The 23887-nt window shown below is 40.0% G+C and overlaps 1 protein-coding gene across 1 annotated transcript; it reads right to left on the minus strand.

Moving 5' to 3' along the window:
- Nucleotides 1–306: 306 nt before the first annotated feature.
- Slc35f2 (solute carrier family 35 member F2) lies at nt 307–23884 on the minus strand. Its single transcript, XM_033763943.1, has 9 exons — nt 23735–23884; nt 17760–17968; nt 17229–17404; nt 14778–14905; nt 11271–11430; nt 10029–10185; nt 9459–9511; nt 7338–7492; nt 307–1284 (listed from the first exon to the last, which is right to left on the minus strand). The coding sequence occupies exons 1-9, from the start codon at nt 23882–23884 to the stop codon at nt 1096–1098; spliced, it is 1377 nt and encodes a 458-aa protein (XP_033619834.1). The 3' UTR covers nt 307–1095.
- Between the last annotated feature and the right edge of the window lie 3 nt (nt 23885–23887).

Below are 23887 nucleotides of genomic sequence, written 5' to 3' on the forward strand. Positions count from 1 at the left end.
CTGTATTTTTTATCACACCCCATAAAGAGACTCACTAAACTGGACCTCCAGAACTGCTTCAGAAAGTGGCAAGAACAATCAGATGAGTGTGTTTGAACAAAGACGGGGGTATTCTAGGAAGATTAATGGCAATGTGTCTTTTACTATATTAAAATTTTTAACTTGAACCATATATTTTGATCACCCCTTGTACCTCAAGTCATATAAAATCCACAGGAACTGGTAAACTGAAAACACACAATGACTGTATTCCCATGAACAAAAAGTCTTTTCATCATACAAACACATACAATTTATTATACTTTCACAAAAAATTTACATACAAAGTTGAGTTTTCCAAAATGGCATTCAGGTGATTAATACCATACTGATGGCACAGGTTAATACTTTGTACTGGAGACTTTGAGGGCAGAGTTTCCGATATACTTGGAAAGACGGACTGAATGAGGCTGGTGGGAAACACTGAGTGATGGAGGAGAAATATTTTTAAAAAGAGAAGAGGAGGAGGAGGAGAAAAAGAAGAGAACGCAACTGGTTCCTAGGCGACAGCACTCCCATTCAATATGTCCACAATACTGAAGTCACTTTCCACCCCAAGAATCATTCATCCCTCCATTTTCCCTGTCATATGCAATCAGTGACCAGGTCTTACTGTTACTAAGGGCCACAAGACCAGTGACCGCCTTGGACAGATAAAAACCCAAAGCTCACAATGGAGGAAATGTTCTCCAGAACCACATTGGTCAGTCCCTACTCATGGCCACCTAGCACAGCCTGGGCTGCCTGCTTTCAGGCCCTGCCCGGAGGCTTCCCCCATCGTGCGCATTTTTCCCCATCCTGCTTTCTCCTGTGCCTCTGAGCCCCCAGTGTGGAGCCCGCTCAGCACAGAGAAATACAATCCTGGCCTCGGTTCTGCTTTATTTTGGTATTTCTACTTCGGGTACATTGTTCGATGTTCCTTTTTTAAAAATCTAACCACGAGACGCATCCCAGGCTAGAGAGTGTCTACTCCGCGTCCAGTCATTTCCCAAGTGTCTCCTCAGCCTTCAGCAGGCTCCTTTTCCCCTGCTGGTACACAGCTGCCAGATCCTCCAGCTACAGGGCTGCAGACTGGGTCTCCGGGAGACCACTCTCCTCAAGCTTCAGTCCCAGGTTGTCAATCCCAATGCTGGTGAGCTGGGGCACACTGCTTTCCGCTGGCTCCGCTGTGCGCGTCGGGGTGGAGCAGTACAAGATAAATCCCACCATGATGACGGTGAAGCTCAGGAGGTAGAGTACTGAAAACTGAAAGGAGAGATAAACAGGTAATAGACTGAGAGCCCTGTGTTGCTGCCTTTTGCCAAGTGTGCTTTGAGTACTACCTTCTTGTAATCCGTCCTCTGAAAGTTGCCTAAGAAGATTCTAAGGCCCGAAGCCCTTCTGTGTATACCAGTGAATGCATGGGCTTGGGCAAAAGCACCTGCCACATCAGCCTGCAGAGTCCTTGGATCTTTAGCAGAAAGGGAACCATTGTTACTTTGCTATTATCCAGCTACACCTCACCCTGCGAGTCCTCCCACCAAGTGGAGAAAGTAAAAAGTCAGCATGCAATACCATGAGAGAGCCCAGGTCAACCCCTTGACACAGCTGACACTATTGTTATAAAACAGAGGAATGTAGGACCAGGATCAAATGTGGATGTATGGATGTGGTACTGCCGAATAATCTCTCAATCTATGCTATACCAATACATTTCATTTTGTTAAAATTTAACAAATCATTTTGTCTCTGTTGGCAAATGTTTCGTGGTAAATGTGTGGTAGATAGCTGGTGTGGTGATGCATGCCTATAATCTCAGCATTCATGAGGCTGAGGCAGGAGGATCAGTAAGAGTGTGGAGCTAGCCTGGGCTACATAGTAAGACCCTGTCTCAAGAAAACAACAGCAACAACAAAAGAATAGGGTTATATTTATTGAAGCCAATAAATGTATTTAAATTAGATTAGGTTTACTATTATGACCAATAAAAAGTTTAAATAACAGAATTAAAGAGTAATGCAATACACTTTGGGGAAAGGAATTGGGGAAAAGAAAAAGATTAAAAGGCCAGGGATTTAGCTCAGTGGTGCCACCGCCTGCCTCACAAGCACAAGGTCCTGAGTTTGATCCCTGGCACCAAAAAATAAAAAAGAAAGAAAGAAAAGAAATAAGAGAAAGTTTGAAAGTTAAAAGGAAAAACTAAATAGGTTTCTGAAATGAATATTAAATAGATTTCTGGTCATACCCAGCTATGGGCTTCCGTGAAAAAACCCTGGGTGTGAAGTTAATTACCACTGACTTTAATTCCTGTACTTAGTATTTAGCCTGGTACTTATCTATGCAAAACATAGCTGATGTATAGTAAACATTTATAGGAAAAAAAATGGTTCAAATATTAGGGGAAGTTAAAGCTATTTAGAGTACCCTAAACATTTTTTTTTTCTTTGAGTTGGGGTTTTTATTATGTTTTCCAGGCTGGTATTGAACTCTGACCTGGAACTCATTATGTAGCCCAGGCTGATCTCGAACTCACAGCGATCCTCCTGCCTCCTGCCTCCTGCCTCAGCCTCAAGTGCTGGGATTACAGGCGTGCACCACCACACCTGGCTGGTCTTGAACTCTTAAAACTCAAGAGATCCTCCTGTGTCAGCCTCCCAAGAAGAGACTATAAGCACATAACATTGCACCCAGCTCATTAAATTTTAAAGTCACTACTACAAAAGTATCATACTCTTTTATGTATCATACTCTTTATGAGGTATCCAGTGTTACCTGTAGCAAAACCTGTAACTTGTTTGAGGCAGGTGGCAGAACCACTGAGTTAAATCCCCGGCTAAAACCTATAACTTGTTTGAAACATGCCGTTTGGTTTGGTGATCTACAACTGTTCAGAAGAAACAGTGTGGTGTCTCTCTAATAAATCCAAAAGTGAAATGGAGTCTTTTTATTAGAACAAAGAGAGTATGAGGGAGTGAGGTAAGTCTCATGAATACACAGAAGCTCTTACCTTTTTTGTTTTTTAAATTCTATCTTTTGTATCTAGATCTATACAGGAAGTTTCTAGTGGCCACTTGATTCAGAAAGTAGTTACTTTAGATCAATGCCACAGGAGTAACAAGGTCTGACATAGAGAAGCATTAAAAAATTGGAGATTCGCTTTCAATTGCCTCCTTCAAAAACATCACAGCCAAAGTTATTTCCAGTACTACAATGTTTTAAATTGGTAGTAGCTTTAAAAGCTATGTCTAAAATTCTAAGTGTCTTCATTATGTCCTGATTTTGTCTACCTCTGTAGCTTATTCTTAAGATCACAGCAGACCTGCTCTTTGCTCTGTAAATTTTAAAACAGCCTTTGACCAAAAACAATAAAACGTGATCTGAATTCAGAGGACACTGCTAAACAGGCAAGGACAAAGGACCATAAAACAAAAGCACTGGCAAGGCATTTATAGTTTGAACATTCAACACGACATTCAAAACTTATTCATAGTAAGCTTAAGGATAGTTGAAGAACAAATATTTAAGATCTCAATCTAACAGCTACCACCACCCTCAAATCACGGCATAGAAAGACCAGCATCACTAGGTGGTCCTGTGAACCGCAGCCACACCACCACGGAGCAACTCAGACTGACTTAACCCTTGTCAACTCGGGGCAGGGAGTTGGGGTGTCAAGACACTCTCTGATTCACTTACATTCCTTACTTTTTGCGACACTGTCAATAAGATATAGAGACTCCAGTCTTAGTTCAAGGATATCATAACTAGCGTGTCTGCAAAGATAACGGCTGGTTCCTCTTGTTCTGTGTAATCTCACAAGGCCAAGGTTTATGCTTCATAAGGAGCAATTTAGGAAAACCCAGGGAGATTTGTGTATCAATAATTCAGATAAGCACTGTGAGTTCATGGTCCATTCATGAGAAGAGTAGATGGTGTGAAAAACTCTAATAGTACATAAGATCCTAATGAGATAAGTGACGTGAAATAGGAAGAAAAGGGCTAAAGGTGTGGGGAAAGTAGGAAGGGTAGGGGAAAAGTAATAAAGGAAAAGAAAAACATATGATAAAAAAACTGAGAAGAGTATAAATCAGCATCAAGGATTCCTGTTTGGATACAAAATTTCACAAGGACAAAGAAGTATAGTTGCTATCTCCTACTAAAACTAAAATTATTAAAAGTAATGGAGAAAGACAGTTGTTTTCTGTCAACAAGTCTCTACTGTAGGTACTGAGAAAAGAGGGGCTTCTAAGGCAGTAATTCTGGGTGGTCCAAAGACCCATGGGGACACCCTGGACACTGAGGGGAATCTGTAAGGTTAAAACCACTTCACAATAACACTAAAATGGTATTTGCCTTTTTTATTTTCATTGTCTACAAGTACATAGTAGGATGTTCCAGGGGCACATTATTATAGGCAGCTAAGTTAAAATTAATATACAGTCAGAAAGGGACTGGGCTATCAAGTAAGTCAGCGCAAAAGATGAGAACACATCAAAACTGTGGCTGGAGGTGCATCTAAAGAAGGCAAGACCTCGAGATTAAAGTAACTATGGCCAGGTTTACACGCTTCACTAAGGGATGAATGGAAGTTTGAGATTATACTTTACCACTTTTGGGGGTTTTCATAGAAATAGACCATTATTTCACAAGAGGTGGGCCATCTGCTCCAGCCCACTAAGACTAAGACTACAGATTATCAACCAAGGTTAATGATATCATCCATATGCCCTAGCTATGTAACCCACTTCCCTACGAAATTAATACTAAACAGCTATACTTGTAATCTTACTGGTTGATTATAGTTTGACCCACGTCACACCCACCTGTAACTTTACCCTATAAAACATTCTCGGACAGATGGCCTTGGCAGTTACCCACTTGGGACCCCTCCTGCCTCTCGGGAGCTATTTCTATTCCCCGATAAACCTTCCCTCCTCTTAGCCTCCTTTGTCCTTTGGAATTCATTCTTTGCTTTCAGGGGACATGAACTTGGCACATCTGACATCTAGCAGGCTGGGAGTTATGTTTCTCCCATATCAACATGACACGTAAAATAACAAGGCAGGTGGAAGAAGCAGATGTGAGATTCCAGCTGTTTTCTATTAAAGATAGCCCAGGAACAACACAAGAACCAGCGGGACTCCAGCCTTTTCAGACTCACAGTTGCAAAGGTGACAGACTGCATTGAGAAGAAAGTCCCAGAACACCATGTTCGAGAAGGGCAGCAGCCTACAAAATTGTACTTCGGGATTGGGTTCCTAGGTACTGGACCCCTACAGCCCAAAGAGAAGGAAAGCCTGGCTGTTCTGCCAGCTGGTGACAGACCTTGGCATCATCCACGTGGTGCTGGTTCTAGGTGAATGCAGAATGCAAGAGTTGTGAGGTCAGGAAGGCTTCCACCCGGATTTCAGAAGAAGGCCTAGAGGCCAGGCAGTGTGCCCCCGGGAGGGCAGTGTGTGAAGCTGTGTGAAGCCAAAGGTGCAATGGAGACCCCAGAAGTTTTGGAGAGGCCAGAAACATGGATCGCCTGAGGAAAACTACAAGGAGGGAACAGAGTCAGCCCCAGAGAGAAACCACGGGAACTACAACTACCAGAAGCGCCGTGGAGGTGGGGCCACCCACGCCCTTTGGAGTTTACCACTTGCCACAGACTTCCAGGCATGCTGGAGGTAGACCTGTGGGATTTAGTGTTTGCCCTGATGTATTTCGACTTGCTTTGGTGTCCCATTCCTTCATATCCTCATTTGTAACTTTTGCAATGGAAAGTGTATCTTGTGCCACTGAATGTCGGAAGTGTTTAACTTTCTTTTCATTTGTACAGAGGCATGCAGCTAAGACTTGGCCTTAAATCTCAGAGGAAACTATGGACTTGGAATTTTCAGCAATGTTGAAAATGTTAGCACTTTGGCAACTCTTTTTTTTTTTTTTACTTAGTTCATTGGTACATTTTAGGTATACGGTACAATACATTCATTATTGGGATCTTGAACCTTTATATGACAGGTCTTGGTTCTCATTTTTTTCCCCTTGGCAACTCTTAGAGATGGATTAAATGCCTTTTTCACAAAGTGATATACATGAATCTTTGGGGGGGGGCTGGGAAGAATATTATGGTTTGTGTCTAGATGTCCCCCCAAAGCCTCAGGTGGTCATAGGGATTTTCCAAGGGTGGCTGGATCTATAGTGTGTGATGCTGGGATTAAGGGTGTGGGATCAGTCCACTGATTGGTTTGGTACAACCCTAATCCTGAGAGTCTGGATAAAATAAAAGGGACAGAAGGATACTTGCTGCTATGCTACCTTTAGTCTGCCATGAACTTTGCCTCTCTGCCATGTGCCACCTGCCCTGGAGTCAGCTGATTATGGACTGAAACCTCTACAAACTGGGAGCTTAATAACCCTTTCCCCAGGCCCTCAAATATAAAGACCTGATTCAAAAATGGGCATGTGAAATGAACAGACATTTCTCAGACAAAGAAATAAAAACAGCAAGTAAATATATGAAAAAATGTTCCACATCACTGGTCATTTGAGAGATGCAGATGAAAACAACACTGAGATTCCACCTCAACAAGAAAAGAATAGCTGCTATCAAGAAATCAACCAATAACAAATGTTGGCAGGGGTGTGGGGAGAAAGGAACCCTTCTCCATTGTTGGTGAGAGTGCAGACTGGTGCAACCACTGTGGAAATCAATATGGAGATACCTCAAAGAGTTGGGACTAGAGGTTCCACTTGACCCAGCCAACCCTCTGCTGGGTATCTTTCCAAATGAATTAAAGGAATCATATACCACAGTGATATATGCTCACCCATGTTTATAGCGGCACAGTTTGTAATAGCTTAAACTTGGAAACAGCCCAATTGCCCATCAGTTGGAGACTGCATAAAAAAGATGTGGTTTTTCTATAAAATGGAATACTACTCAGCCATAAAGGATGAGAAACTACAGTCATTCATAGGAAAATGGATGCATATTGAGGCCACACTCTCAACCGAAATAAATAAGACACACGTGTGAATACCAAATCATTTCTCTGGTGTGAAAAACTAAAAGTGTAAATAAGATCCAAATGATATAACTGACAATGTGAAATAGGAAGAAAAGGACTAAAGGTATAGGGGAAGTGGGAAGAGTAGGGGAAAGGAAATAAGGGAAAAGAAAAAAATATGAGAAAATGAAAAAATGGAAACAAAGTCTTTGTAAATAAGAAAGAGTGGAGGGGGTAAAGGGAGGACAGGGGTATAGGGGGAAAATGAGAACCAAGATCTGTCATGTAAAGGTACAAGATCCCAATGGATATGATCTATATTCTTACCTTATAGCCAAACAGAAAGAGTCCAAAGAAAAGGCTGTAAAGGTCAGCTGTCAGGATGCCCAGGTTGACTGAAGTTGCACTGGTGACTTTAATCACCAATGGCATGAAGCTATACAAGCAAAACATACAGATGACAAATGCCACAAACAGCAGGGCTGTGGAAAAATGGAACATCTAGTATTATAGGAAGTATTATTATAGTATTATAGGAAGAAATCAGAACACAAAAGGACTTCAGGCTTGGTTGCCACATAACCACCCCCGAATCCTTTAACAAACTACAAATTATCTCCTTAACAGTCAGCATTGCAAAATGAGGCTATGAGACTACAAATAGGCATTATGAAACAATGATAAAATAACAAGTTGTGATGTAGATGAAGGACCTCAAAGATCCAATAGTGTAAATAATCAATGCCATGAAATCTTTTCTTGGGGAAAGGGGAGGGTGTGGTACTGGGGATCAAACACAGGGCCTTTGCATGGAGCTACATCCTCAACCCTTTTTATTTTTCATTTTGAAATAGGATCTTGCTAAGTTGCCTGGGCTGGACTCAAACTTGGAATCTGCTGTCTTTGTCTCCCAGAGTGCTGGTATTATAAGAATGAGCCATCATACCCAGCTAAGGCTATAAAATTTGCATACAGTATAAGTAAGTCAATTGCTTTTATCCCCTATGCTACCCACACTCCCTGTGAGGGTGATCCTGTGATAAAAGGTCAATAAAAGCAGACTCAATATCATGTATCAAGAAAAACCACCTCATGATCTTTTGTTTGCTTTTGTTTGGTCTGTTTAGATACAGTTTGTGTCACTGGATTCAGAATAAAGTATTTTTAGGACATCAAAGGCACACATTAGATCCACTGTATTTTCTTTATGGCATCAAGTTAAATGCTCCAAAATAGCACAATGTAACTCTCCTCTTTCAGAAAGTGGTGGTCACATGGATGCTGGTGATAATAGGAATGTGTCTAGTTTGCAATCACTTTTTAATCTCATCCCAGACTCAATCTAAATTGTTTAATTGTAACTTATCCAAGCATGGTACACAAGCTTTGATGAGATTTAACCTCTTTCTGCCCCTCATTAAACAAGATTCAAATCTTTCCTAGCTGTCCTAACACTCTCTCCTGTTTTAGTTATTTGTGCCAATGTCTAGGAATATCAAATGAAAGAAGAAATAGAGGCAGTAGCTGATTTCATAACCATCAGGTGCTTTGGTTAATGTTTCACATCTCACAAATTACACCCCCAGATCACAACCTTGACAAGTCTGAGGACCTAAGATGAAGATCTAATTGAAATCTGGTGTGATGAACCTCAGTATTCAGAATTCCCAGTAAAGTAAAGTTGCCAGTGGTGATAGTGACACTTTCCTATAATCTCAATTGTTTGGGAGGCTGAGTCAAGAAGATCACAAGTTCAAGGAAATTTGAGACGTTGTCTCAAAATCAAGTTAAAAAGGCCTGGGAATGTAGGTCAGTGCTAGAGCGCTTGTCTAGCATCTATGAAGCCCTCTGTTCAGTACCCAGCACCGCAAAAAGAAAGTTATTCCGGTAGGTAAACATTAATGGAGGTAAATATTTCATGGAGCTACCACATCTCAGAGAAAACTCAATGTAAACCACCATCACTGGTTTGACTTTGCAAAAATACATCAATATTATCAAAAGAAAGCATTTGTTTCTTGATGTGCATTTTTGTCAGTTAAAAGACAGAATATTGCCAGGCATAGTGGTACATGCCTTAATCCCAGTATTCAGAAGGCTGAGGCAGAAGGATTGCTCCAAGTTCGAGGCCAGCCTGCACTACATAGTGAGTTCAAGGCCAGCCTGAACTACAGAGTGAAACCTTGCCTCAAAAAAAAAAAAAAAAGAGAGAGAATACTTAAAAAACAAAGATCATTCATTTACATACCAATTTTCCAGTTCCAGTGAATGCTGGCCATATCCTTATATTCCACAACCAATCTAAGGTTAAAACAAGAGGCCAAAAGAGATCCACTTAGGAAGTTTTACTATTTTATAAACAGTTTAGTTGCAATGCTTCAGCTAAGATAAGGAATTACGTTGACTTTTGTGTTTTTCTTAGATTATAAAAATAATTCATTTACATACCAATTTTCCAGTTCCAGTGAATGCTGGCCATATCCTTATATTCCACAACCAATCTAAGGTTAAAACAAGAGGCCAAAAGAGATCCACTTAGGAAGTTTTACTATTTTATAAACAGTTTAGTTGCAATGCTTCAGCTAAGATAAGGAATTACGTTGACTTTTGTGTTTTTCTTAGATTATAAAAATAATTCTTTTTAAAAAGCCAAAGAATAAAACCAAAGAAATCAATAAAGATGTGTCTAATTGGTTTACAGGTACCCTTCTTTAGTAGGAAAACATGACATAATAATTTCCCTTCAATAAGTTTAGGAAGTTAATGTGCCAATATTTTTTGGAAATAATTGAAAAACAAAAGTCCTTACTGGTAATGCTAGTACACTGTAATCATAAATCCTAAACATCATACATGTGTAAGAAAGTAAGGCATAATTCTTGATGTTTTAACAATCTGCTAACATATTAAAGAGTTATTAATTTCAAATATGAATTTGCACTAAAATAAAGAATATTAATATTTAGAAAATCATTTATGACTGATTTGCTTATTTCTAAGAAAAAAATTTAAACTTACAGCTGTATGCCACTGATAATTGTTCCAAATAAGCCCAGCATTCCTAAAAATTCCAGTCTGCTCAGTTTCTTCACAATGTACTCTTCAGATACATTAGAAACAGCATACAGGGATGCCCCAAGCAGGACCAAGATATCACCAATCAGTACATCACTCCCTGCCAGCACACAAGACACACAAAAGGATACACAGTCAGTAGGTGAACCAGGAGTTTATGCGACTCCTCTTCATTTAAGATTTTCTGCAACCCTGGTTTCTAGGACTTTAAACTCTCTTATTCTTTTTACTGTCTGGCACAAATTTTACCACATAGCAAACTTTTCATATTTCAACTCTGAGACTAATGAACAGAAAGACGGTAAAACATAACCATGACATAAGGCCTCAGAAAATGATTCTATGGCTGACAGGTCAACGGCGTGCACTGAAAACTATAGAGAAGGGAAACCTCTAAGCCAGGTAATTTTCTCTCTCAATCCAAGGAGATGCTGGTGTCACTAGTAGACTGGGTGAATTCAGACCTTTTTCCTAGATTTTTATGTTATCAATTGTCTGGATTTGACACAAAGTATACCAAAGTGTTGTCCTCTACAAAGTGATTTAAAAAGAGGTCATTGGTGAATACCAACTCTCCTTTTGGACCAAAAAAAATCTAGTTTTCTAGTAACTAATCCAAAATATCTGAACCAAAAGATAACTGGAGACACACAATTATTATAGAAACATCTCAGTTGGGTGCAGTGGGGCACAGGAGCCCTTTGGGAGGCTAAGGTGATAGGAATGCAAATTCCGGACCAGCCTGGGTAACTTAATGAGATCTTGTCTGAAAATAAAAAAACAAAGAGGTCTGGGGTCAAAGTTTGGGGTGAAGGGCCTGTGTCCCAGCTCCAGTACAAAGAAAGAAAGGAAGGAAGGACAGAGGGAAGGAGGGAAAGAGGGGAAAGTGAAAAAAGAAAAGAGAAGGGAAGGGAAGGGAAGGGAAACTTCTCTGTCGTGAAACAAAATAAAACCAGTGTGATGAAAAAGCCATAAAGCAAGGTTTGTGGGCCAGTAGGGACATAAAGATTATGTGAAAATGGTTGGAAAACACCGGAAAGGAGTAAAATTTAAAAATAAAACTTAGAATATAGTTAACCAGGTTGTATTTTCTACTTTTTATTCTATTTTTGGAAAACTAAAAGAGAAAACTTGAGCAAAGCTTTTCTGTGATGGAACCACAAACAAGAAACACATACATCTCACCTGAATTGTCTTCTCTCCCTGCTAATATGTCTGCGCCAACCATGGTTCCTACGCCCAACAGACAGACACACACCGCAATGAAGTGGATCACCCTGTATCTTGCATGAAGAATAAACCACGAGAGAGCCATCAACACAGGAATCCCAAAACAATCCAGAAGCTGCAAAGAAGGAAAAACAATTTTAAACAGGGTCCAGAAAATATGCGCCACATCCTGATATTGCCCATCTGAAAGGCAGGGGGGTTAACAGGGCCAAAGTCATTTTCAAGATAAAAGAAAAACAAATTTCACTTTATCAATTCTTCATGTCACAAATTTTACGTGACATCAAGGATAAACATATTCGAGGATAATTTTTGATGAGTATATTCCAGAATAAAACCAGGCATGGTGGGACATACCTGTAATCTCTGCATTCACAAGGCTGAAGCGAAGAGATTGTGAGTCCTCAGCCAGCCTGGACTATAGAGTAAGACCCTATCTAAAACTAAATAAATAAAAATAAAATGCATGCATTAGACTAATAATATTCCTGAAACCTGTTCTATTGCTTGCCCTAGATTTTGTTTGCTTGTTTTTTAAGTCTTATCCTCAATTCTTTCTGCATCTGTTTAGCCACGAACAAGGCAGACCCCTAACTCTCTAGCAGCCTGTTTGATCCCATCTGCAGTTGTTTACTGATTGCTTTTCATTGCAATATCATCACTGGAGTCCGGCACACCATGTGTAGGAATGGGCATCTTGCCTTGTTATTTATTCTAGCTGCAGAACTCTAATCTCCTAAGTACCTTATTGTCCCTGCCTGAATAACAGATCATTAAATGATGCAAATGATAATAGCCAGTCCTGAAAGACACCAGCAGAATTCAGCCATAATGCTTTAACAAAGAAACTATATTTCTTAAATAAACAAACAAAAACAAAACAGGTAGAAAAATCCACTCTAAAAACTATCACAGAAGATTCCCTACCACCTAATCGTTTTTTAATTTGTTTTTTTAAGATAGGGTCTCTCTATGTAGTTCATGTTGGTCTCACTATATAGCCCAGACTGGACTCAAAGACACAGCAAGCCTCCTGCCTCAGTCTCCCAAATGCTGAGATTACAGGCGTGCACCACTATGCCCAGCTTTCCTACCCCCAAATTGTCTTAGAATCAAACAAACAATTTTGAGAGCCACAAATGACCCTATAAGGGAACTACCTTTTTGCTGAACGAGCTCCAGAGGCCTCAGCTCCACCCCACCACTGATCAGTTAGTTCCGTGCCCTTTCTGAGGCAAAATATGGACTGAAGGGACCAGACAAATGATCTCAGATCTCCAAGTACTCCAAAATCCCACAACTTCTCATCTGATACACATCACCTTCAGTGGATAAATATTCTCGATGACAAACATCTTCTTCTTTGATGCATTCAGTTCCCAGAGTCTCATTTAATTTAATCTTTAAAAATTATGAGTCAGGCAGGTTGTAGTCCCAGCCTATAATCCTAGCACTTGGGAGGCTCAGGCAGAAGGATCACACCAAAATTAAGACCAGCCTGGGCTACAAAGTAAGACCCTGTCTCAAAAAAGCAAACAAACAAACAAACAAGGCCAAACCAAATAATAATAATAATAATAATAGTACAGTCACAATAAAGGGAGTACAAAGTAATAGGGCTTAGTAATAGGGACAGGAGTGAGGCAATATGGAGTTTGGCCACATTAAAACATACTAGAAGTGCCAGCAGCACACTGAAGAAAAAGCAAGCTTGAATTAGGCCTTAGAGGATGGGGGAAAGTCTTCCAAACAGATCACATTCTGGGAAACAAAATAGAGTTAGTCTAAGAGAGAAGGAGCAAACTGCCAAGATGGGCAGATGTGGCAGCAGAGGGAACAGAGACCGGAGAGGAAACCAAGGCCGTCAGTGCCAGTGGCCACAGCGTGGACTTCACATGAACCACTATGTGACTATCTGTAATTACAGAATCTTCAAAGGAACCCTTAGGAAGGAGGCTTCAAGACCATCTGATCCAAACTCCCTCCTTTTTCAGATTATGCAGGCTAAAGAATGACTCAAGTTGAGACTACAAATCGAGTAATTCTAGTAACAATAGTCATTTCTGCAGCTAGAGGGAGCTTTAGCTGTTAGGTGTTACCTTTAGACCATAATAAGTACATTACTTTTCACAAATGCTTGTGTTTTTCTACTAGGCAAGGATGAAAGAAAAAAAAATTATACTGTAAGACAGGAACTTCAGTCACAAAAATCCAACCATAAGAATTTTGTTTAACAGTGTTTAAATCTTTCACCAATTCAAAATGTTGTCATTATTAGTAAGATACCAGTCTCTAAAAATTATAATCAAGTAATTAAAATGGGTGTGAGAGTTAAAAGGGTAGATGCAGCTAGAAAATACCATTTTCTACATACTTTTATCCTTTTACATTCTGATAATAATGCTTAATGTATGTTCACATCAGACATATTGTTTTCATTGCTTCCTACCTTTTGCAGTGAAATAAATCTAATTTCACTTTCATTCTCCACAATTCCTAAACTCTGAGATATAATATGAACATCTCTAGGATGTATAGTGAAAAATGTGATTCATCAAAAAGTTATAAATTCATTAAGATGTGAAGTCTAGCAGTGGTGTCTATTTGCTTTCACCTCCGTTTATAACAGATTTTGTTGTTAGCAACGGTGAGTCTTTTGGATGATACATCCCATCATTTGCTAACACTGAAAGAGCTTAAATCAGTCTTCCTCAGCTCCACAAAGTTGCAAAGTACTATTATTTAGGTGCATTTTTCTTTCAACATGGCCAGAATAAACCTAATAAAGAAATAGGAATGGGAATTTTAACCTTTGGCTACTACATCTCCCAGAATGTTGAGTAGCCTCACTCCTTCCAGTGGGTTTTGTTTTGTTTGCTTTTTGCAGCACTAAAGAATCAACCCAGGACCTTCAAACTGAGCTACATCCCTAGCCCTTTTTTATGTTATATTTTGAGTCGGGGTCTCACTACATAGCTAAGTTGCCCAGGCTGGATTCAAACTTGCAATGCTCCTGCTTCAGCCTCCCAAAGTGCTGGGATTACAGGTGTGCACTGCTCCAGTGGTTTGTTATTTCACAAATGTCTGCTCTGTTTATAAGCTGCCATCTTTTCTATCCCCACAAAGATACATCCACCTTGATGTTTGAGCAACACATAAAACAAAACTCTGTTCAACATCACACCATCAACTGTCAACTGAACATTTATGCTTATTTGGCTAGGAATTATTCTGATCTGCTATGGCATGAGCAAATTAGGAAGTGATTAACTTGTATACATTTCCACTAATTCAGGAAACACTACTCATCAGAACATATGCGTGACAGAAAACAGACACCATCCACCTGTGTTTAGTTTTCTTCAAGTGAACAGGTTTTCGGTAAAATTAGGTTAACACGCATGGAGACATATTCTCTTTCTGAAGCTGTAAAGCCCAAGGTGGTCAGCAGGCCACCCTCACCTGGACACTGGTTAGGGTTGTGTACTGGTACGCTTTGACCATCAGGTAATTCGCTTCCACATCTGCCAGTCCCAGCAGGATGTACTTCCACCATTTCCTCCTCAAGATGTCTAAAAGGTTATCATTGCCTGGTTGAAAAAAAGCTCAGTTAGTACAAGAGACTCGAAGATAACACCTGAAACAACAGAACACGTAGCTTGGGAAAGTACTCTCCCTACTTTCTACTTCTCTCTCTTCTATTTCACTCTTTTTGGATATATACATGTATACATATTCCTGAGAAACCCCTGGAGTAGTGCACACCAATAATCCCAGCACTCTGGGAAGCTGAGGCAGGAGGACTGCAAGTTAGCCACTCAGTGAGACCCTATTTCAAAATATAAAATAAAAACAAAGGCCTGGGGATGTAATATTTCTCATATAAGAGAAACCAGGCAATATTTAAATTCAAGTCTGGTTTATTTCACTTAACATTATCTTCTCAAGTTGCACCCATTTACCTATGACAGAAACATCTTTTGTTCCTCCAAATCCTGTCTGTTCAAAGTAACTAGGATTCACTACTTTGGAGAATTTGCATCACAGGAGATATAGCTTGGCAAATATATAAGAAGGTTTTATGGTGAGATAACATAAAGAGAAATAAAAGTAGTAAGAATAATAACCAAATAACTATCATTGTAACCCAATTAGTAGGAACATTCTGAAAACACCAAGTAAGTCTTCCTCAAATAGGATGGCATGGAAAGCACATAAGAGACATCCCTTAGAGGGACAGTGCTGATGTGCTTATGAATCATACTGAATTTCTGAAAGCCAGGGCTTCTAGAAAAGAGCAAAGTCCAGAGTTACTAACCATGTGCCAGTTCTGCTTCCAGCTCCTACTGTTCTTGCCAAATGTGGTGTGCCCCTGCCCCAAGATGACCCTCTCTCACAACTGTTTCCTATTTTCTTTAAAAAAAAAAATAAGTTACTAGGGCTAGGGATTTAGCTCAGTGGTTCCACCACCTGCCCTGCAAACACAAGGTCCCGAGTTTGACCCCACCGTACAAAAAAATAAATAAAGTTACCAATCCTGACATATAAGAATAACACTGAGGTACTAAGGTTCATTTAAAAAGAGAATTAACAGGGCTGGAGATTTAGCTCCGTGGTGCCACCACCTGCCTCACAAGTACAAGGTCCCAAGTTTGATCCCCAGTACCAATAAGTAAATAAATAAATAAATTTTTAAAGAATTAACAAACACCACACTGGTGACTTTAAGTCTGATGAAATTGGGAGTGCTACACTCAGTCAGGTGCGATACCCATTTTCTTCACACTTCTAAATCCAATCTTATCTACATGCCGATACCATGCTCTCTCTCCTGGGAAGAGCGGCAGCGGCTGTGCACGGAGCAGCCCGGAATATAGAGTCATGGTGGAAGTAGGAGACCTGGGGAAAGCCGCCTACGCTGGATCCCTGGCCCCACCAGTTACTACCAACGTGACCTCGAGCAAGTGTTCTAAGTGCTACACGCCCCAGGTCCCCACCTGCAAAATGGAGGTGATAACAATCATCTGAGCTCTGAGGCTTCTATAAATTAATATATAACTTAAATAAGTTATCAAAATGATGCCTGGAGGCTAGGGATGTAGCTCACTGGAAGAGGGTTTTGCCTAGCATGGAGGGAGAGAGGAGCGAAGGGGGAGGGAGAGGAGAAAAGAAAAACAGAGGAAGAAAGAACTCAGACGCAAAAATGTTAGTTAGAATCTACTTCTTCCACAGCCAACTAGAAACATGGTGCTAACGTAGCTTGGGCAGCCAGTGATAAAGATGTTAATTTCTAATCAATTACTTTCCCTTGTCACGCTCAAAACCTACATTTAGGGGCTGGGGGTGTAGCTCAGCACTTGCTTCACATGCACAAAACTCTGGGTTCAATCACCAGAGCTGGCGAAACAAATTTAGATTTGATCTACATCTATCCATGTTCCATTCAGCATTCTCCACTTAATTGGAAACACATATTTTGGACAGTGATGTTCTTGTCTTTTCAAGTATTTTTAATAGTCTCTTAATTATATCAACCAGAAGGTAGAAAAAAATAAAATGTAATATTTATACTTTTTTGACCGTCTACTCTGTCATAAACAGTTCGTGGTGCTTATTTTAATCAAAATGTTCAGAGTTATGCATAAATCTCTAGTCACAGAATTTAGAGGTATCATGCTTTTCTAGATAACTTTTACAAGGATAACTTTTAGTTTTTCCCTATGTTTTGGTTTTTTTTGTTTTGTTTTGTTTTTGGTACCAGGGATCGAATGCAAAACCTTGTGCTTGCAAGGCAGGTGGCAGAACCACTGAGCTAAATCCCCAGCCCTGTGTTTTATTTTTAAATTAAAAAAAAAAAATCAAACATTTTTATAGATAATTTTGTTGAAAAGGTAATTCGCACATTTGACATACCTGATTGAAAAGCCAGCATCACTGTGTAAACCAGGAACAGTAAGCAATAGTTGAGAAAGCTCTGAAACATAGGGGTGTTCACTTTGTACTTTTCTGCCAAATACTGGCTTGTGATAGCCGTCCCACAAATACACAAGGACAACATCTGTCCTAGAGCAATCGTCTTCAAAATACGCCTAGAAAATAAAGAAATTGGAATAACCTGCAAGTAAGTTATACTTGTAAAACACACATACACACACACACACACACACACACACACACGAGCTAAACACAAAAAGAAATGCTTGCTGGGGATTTAGCTCAGTGGTTCTACCACCTGCCTCACAAGCACAAGGGCCCAAGTTTGATCCCCAGTACTCCCCCAAAAATGCTAATTATACCAAATGGTTATTTATTTCATCTTATTGCTTATTTCATGTACATGAATATTAAATTATTGGATGGGAGACTATATTTGTATTCTCTTATGTTTATGACCCCTTCCCCATTTTCAGTAAACATTTAACATTTCTTCTTTCATCTAACTACTCAATTTCTTCCACAGCCCTTGTAGAAAGAGCTGTTCTTGAGGTTGGCTGCACATTACACTCATGGAACTCAGAAACAGACTGTAGTCCAGTGGACTCTGCAGATGAGACTCCAGCCCTGGCCAACATCATGACTTGGCCTTGTGAGAAATCCTGAGTCAGGGGGCGAACCACCACATGCTCAGATTCCTGATCCATAAAAAACATGAGCTAAGAAGGGCATGTGTTGATGTTAGTCACTAAGTTTGTGCTCATTTGTTATATAGGAAAAGATAACTGGCACTGTGCTGTCACTCAGTAAGTATTTGTTGAATAAATAAAAATAAAGAAATCACTGTATATTCTCAAATATATAATAGATGACCACTTTCCCAGTGAGGTGGAATAGTCAGAGAAAAAGAAATTTGAGAATTCCATGGCAAAAAAGCTAAGAATAGAAAAACACTTTATGAAACAAAAGATTAAGTCAGGCATGGTGGTGCATGCCTGTAATCCCAGCATTCGAGGCTGAGGCAGGAGGGTGGATCACCAGAGTTCAAGGCCCACCTGGCTACATAGGGAGACCCTATCTCAAAAAACAAAAGATCAGGGCTGGGGATTTAGCTCAGTGGTTCGGTCGCCTGCCTCGCAAGCACAAGGACCCGAGTTCAATCCCCAGTACCAAAAAACAAACAAACAAAACACACACACACACACACACACACACACACACAAAAGATCAAAACTATAGGATCACAAACTGCAGGGAGGCCAGGCATGGTGGCGCATGCCTGTAATCCCAGCACTCGGGAGGCTGAGGCAGGAGGATCGCTGTGAGTTCGAGACCAGCCTGGGCTACATAGTGAGTTCCAGCTCAGTCTTAACTACATAGTGAAACCCTGTCTCAAAACAACAACAACAACAACAACAAAAACTGCAGGGAGAAGTGACATTATGGCTTGAGAAAGACAATATGATTGGCAAGCTGGGTGTTGGTAGATCTTCGGAGGGAAAGTTTTTGTTAGTGAGAATGTGCAAAGTTGGATTCCCATGGGCTGAGTGAGTAGAAGGTGAGCAAGTGAATACACCAAACATGACAATCTTTCTTAAAATGATGGTGGGGAGGAAAACAGGGATAAACAAGAGTTTGAAGAATAAGTATCAGCTTTGAGCACAGGGTTTTTATTGTTTTATTGAAGGATCAAGGAAACTTATACGTGTTTGGAAGATAAGGAGAAGTCAGCAAAAGTGAAAGCCTGAAGATTTATAAGGAAGACGTTTTTACAATTATTCAAGGAAAAGGGAAGAACTTTTAGAGATGATGAAGACAGTTCTTGGAAGAATCAGGACTCACGACTGAGAATGCTAAAACTTTTATGTAAAGTGTTCACTGTGTAAATATTTCCTTGAAGTTAAAAAAAATCAAAAAGCAAGAGTTAAAGCCCAGTCTGAGCTACTTAGCAACTTATCAAGAACTTGTTCAAACTTTTAAAAGAAATTAAAAATTAATAAAAGGGGAAAGATGTAGATATAGCTCAAGGCAAAGGAAGTTTAATTCCTAGTGTAACTGAAGACTTTTTAAATCAGATATAATGTGAATTTACTAATTGATGAACCTCAGAGTTCATTTAATTCACTGGTTCTCCACATTTGCTGCCCACTAGAGCTCACAAGAGAGCTGTTTTAAAAATACTGGTTACTGTGGGTACAGCCCAGTGGCAGAGTACATACCTTGTACATAACAGGCCTTGGTTCAATCCCCAACAACAACAACAACAACAACAAAAAAAAAAACAACAACAACAAAAACTGCAGGGAGAAGTGACATTATGGCTTGAGAAAGACAATATGATTGGCAAGCTGGGTGTTGGTAGATCTTCGGAGGGAAAGTTTTTGTTAGTGAGAATGTGCAAAGTTGGATTCCCATGGGCTGAGTGAGTAGAAGGTGAGCAAGTGAATACACCAAACATGACAATCTTTCTTAAAATGATGGTGGGGAGGAAAACAGGGATAAACAAGAGTTTGAAGAATAAGTATCAGCTTTGAGCACAGGGTTTTTATTGTTTTATTGAAGGATCAAGGAAACTTATACGTGTTTGGAAGATAAGGAGAAGTCAGCAAAAGTGAAAGCCTGAAGATTTATAAGGAAGACGTTTTTACAATTATTCAAGGAAAAGGGAAGAACTTTTAGAGATGATGAAGACAGTTCTTGGAAGAATCAGGACTCACGACTGAGAATGCTAAAACTTTTATGTAAAGTGTTCACTGTGTAAATATTTCCTTGAAGTTAAAAAAAATCAAAAAGCAAGAGTTAAAGCCCAGTCTGAGCTACTTAGCAACTTATCAAGAACTTGTTCAAACTTTTAAAAGAAATTAAAAATTAATAAAAGGGGAAAGATGTAGATATAGCTCAAGGCAAAGGAAGTTTAATTCCTAGTGTAACTGAAGACTTTTTAAATCAGATATAATGTGAATTTACTAATTGATGAACCTCAGAGTTCATTTAATTCACTGGTTCTCCACATTTGCTGCCCACTAGAGCTCACAAGAGAGCTGTTTTAAAAATACTGGTTACTGTGGGTACAGCCCAGTGGCAGAGTACATACCTTGTACATAACAGGCCTTGGTTCAATCCCCAACAACAACAACAACAACAACAACAAAAAAAAAACAGAAAAGTTTAATATAAATTTTTTAAAAATTTTTAAAGTATAAAATACTGATTCCCAAGCCTCAAATGAGACCAATTAACCTAGGTCGGGATCTAGAACTTGGTACACTTTGAGATGGTGACATAGCTCAATGGTACAGCATTTGTCCAGCAAAGGCAAAGCCCTGGGTTTGGTTTCACACCGCAAGAGGGTGATATGCTTTTAGCTCCCTTGGAAATTGTCCCAGGCAGCCAGCTTGAAACCACTGATCCAGCTCAAGATTCTCATGTTACAGAGGCCAAAGGAACATCCAGAGCCAGTTTGATTTCCAAACTTCTAGTAAATTACAATATATAACTATTTTCTTTTAGGTGCCTCCTGGTATTTCTTCTAGTTTCAAATTTTTATACTTTCACCCCTCTCTTATTAAAAAAAAACTTAGTTTATTCATTAAACATATAATTTTTGGTTTAGTTTGGTTCCGTCCTTAGGTTTTTTGTTTTGTTTTGTTTTTTATTAAATTTTATTGGTACAGTTTAGGTAAACAAAACAGTTACATTCATCATTGGGATCTTGTACCTTTACATGATGTATTTTGGTTCTTATTTCTTCCCCATTTAAGTACTGCTATGTAGTTCAGCATGTCCTTGAACTCACAATGATCTTCCTACTTCAGCCTCCCAAGTGCTAGGATTACAGGTTTGTAGCACGCATCCAGCTATTAAACATGTGATTTGTGTCCCAAGTTGCTTATTCAAGGTGGAAATACCAAAATAGCAGACAACACACACAACAGCTATTCTAAGAGTTTACAACATATTCTTTCCTCTGAAATATTTGTTTCAGGAATTTGCAACTCAATCTTAGCACATGGATAACAAGAAAAAGGTGAAGCTTGCTGTGTAAGACAAGCCTAAACACATCTGTAGAATACCTGCCATGTGCCAAGATTACCATTTTTGTAAAGATACAAAAAAATGAATAAGCACCCTGTGTCCTGAGATGTTTTGAGTCTATGGGGAAAGGCAGGCATGTAACTAGTCATCAGCGTACAGCAAGACAAGGTTCAATGGGCTAATTTTTTGTTTTATTTTTTGAGACAGAGTCTCACTATATAGTTGAGACTGACCTGGAATTCACTACGTAGCCCAAGCTGGTCTCGAACTCACAGCAATCCTCCTGCCTCAGCTTCCAGAGTGCTGGGATTACAGGCATGTGCTACCACGCCTGGCTAATGGGCTAATTTTTAAAACATCAAGACTATACCGGACAGGCATGGTGAGAAAAAGCATTCTTGGCAGAAGTAAAATCAGCCCTAAAATAATAAGGAACATCCAGAATTTCCAGTAGGTTTCTACAGAGCAGAGTGTAAGAGAATCAGATCAAGCAGAGTCTGATATGAAATGCTGTAAGGTTGTTATCTTGCTGGAGGTAGAATCACCAAAAATTTAGATTCTAAAGAGGAGGCAGTGAAGGCAATAGCAAGATAGGTTTAGAACAGCCCTGGGTTTCTACGTAGAGGACATCATCACACCAAACCTTAGCTTATTCCTAACATGTAAACCAACTAAAAGGAAAGTTGACAAAGGACTCTAGAATAAAACCCACATTTGTGTAGGAGACAACTGGATAAAGAGTATATGATTAGTCAAGTTCCCAAGGGGAGAAGAAAAAGACATGTTTAGAAAAGATAATGGCTCCATTTGGGGCATGCTGGATTTTGTTTAACTACTAGATAGCCAAGAAGAAATGTCCAATATGCAGTTAGGAGCCGAGAGACAGGACTGAGTAGAAGAAATAAATGTGAGAATCACAAACATAAAGGAGAAAGTTGAACTTGGGGATAAAAATGAGATCATTAAAGCATAGAACTGAAAATTAAGAAAAAACAAAGGGTATAAAAGTCACGCTGTAGGACACAGTGACATCTAAAGAACTGACGGAGGAAGAGAAATAGATGCAGAGACAAAAGACAGGGAGGCAGAAAGAGAACCAGGAAGAAAGAAGAGAAGCCAAGAGAAGATGGTGAGACAAGCAGAATGTTGTAGCTTGGATGGCAGCACCTCTCCTTCTGCACGCTCACTCTCCTTTGATCCAGTCCCCACCTTGTAAGAGAGTCAGCATTTTGAGCATTAATCTAACAGGGTCCTTCCCCCAGGGAAGCCTTCAGGTGGTTCCCTTTTGCCCTTATGTGAAAGCCTAATTTTGAAATGGCCAACAAGGCCGCAACCATCTGACCTCTTCGTGGCCCTCCAACCTCATCTTGGACTACTCTCTTCCAGCTTATCTAATTTTCCATTTTAAAAATTTCGTATAAGTAACCTATGCTCATCCTCTACTGCATACTTTAAATCACCCACTACACCTTCTTTAAAATAAGAGATACCCCAAGTCATACTGGGTTCTCCCCATATGAGGTCTTGTTTGGAAGGCCACCCTGTATCTCGAGAGACTTTATATAAGAAAAGGGACATATATAAGGCACCTGTGATTACTCCCACAGCTGTCACGGTAACTAAAATTCAGCTACCACCACTCTAAAGTAAAACAGGTCTATCCAGAGAACTTCAGACTTTGACTCCAGGAGACTATGCACTCAAAGCCCTGCTCTAAACTTAAGTCCCTTCCAGGATGTTATTCTCTTGTTAAACCATATCTTCATGCTCCTCTCCCAGTGATATGCACAGGACCTCATCTATGCTATTCAGCCACCTGCATGGGACCTCTGAAGGTCAAACTTACTCAGAGTCCAGAAGACCTGGTTGCTCAGGATCCTTCACCATCATCTAGTCCTGAGTCAGATAAGCCAACCTGTTTACCCTCTCATCCTCTCATGGGGTATTGTGACACATTTCACACTACAGCACACACTGATATCCTAAGTCTTCTTATATAAGTACTCCAGGGACTTGTCCATGGGATTAGGATTGGCTGCAGTATCTCCTCCCAATTATAATTTTACTTCCAGGTGTTTACTCACATTGGCCTATTACCTCATAATCTCATTCTCTGCCATTCTTAATTGCTGGAGACAATAATGGTTCCTCTCCTGCTCCTGTTTTCTCTCCTAAGCCTTACCCAAGCCAATGGACCCCCAGTGTGTACCTTGACTCGCTCCCTACCTAACTCAGTCCTCCTTCAGACCCAGGTCAGCCACCTCTCCACTCAGGTCTCCCGAAGGATCACTCACCAGCTGATACTTCAGCCCGGAGACCTCAGCGAGACCACCGTGTTTACATGACAGCCAACCAACTAACCTTAGCTCAGATCTCGGCTTGGTTTAAACATTTTCTAAATGATCTTTAGATTGATATTTTCTGGTTTGCTCCCACCCTTGTCCTATTACCTGCATAGCCGACTGGGTTACTAACACGTGGCTCCAAGAAACTTTATCAGACTTCACCCCGACTGAAGCCACAATCTTTACCTTTTTACTTGTTCTTACCCAGTCCACAGCCTCATAGGAATTATCTTCTACCCCTCTCTCCTCCCTCATTAA

The sequence above is a fragment of the Fukomys damarensis genome, unplaced genomic scaffold (genome assembly GCF_012274545.1).
Source record: "Fukomys damarensis isolate Sample0158 unplaced genomic scaffold, DMR_v1.0_HiC HiC_scaffold_16, whole genome shotgun sequence".
Lineage (NCBI taxonomy): Eukaryota > Metazoa > Chordata > Mammalia > Rodentia > Bathyergidae > Fukomys > Fukomys damarensis.

What these genes read in the sequence shown, in the direction of transcription:
- Slc35f2 (XM_033763943.1), bottom strand. Translation starts at nt 23,884, where the DNA reads ATGAGGGAGGAGAGAGGGGTAGAAGATAATTCCTATGAGGCTGTGGAC. An exon ending in AGGGCTGTGGAAGAAATTGA is followed by an intron (nt 17,405 to 17,759) that starts GTAGTTAGATGA and finishes TTTATTTTCTAG; the next exon opens with GCGTATTTTGAAGACGATTG. An exon ending in AGGGAGAGAAGACAATTCAG is followed by an intron (nt 10,186 to 11,270) that starts GTGAGATGTATG and finishes GTGTGCTGGCAG; the next exon opens with GGAGTGATGTACTGATTGGT.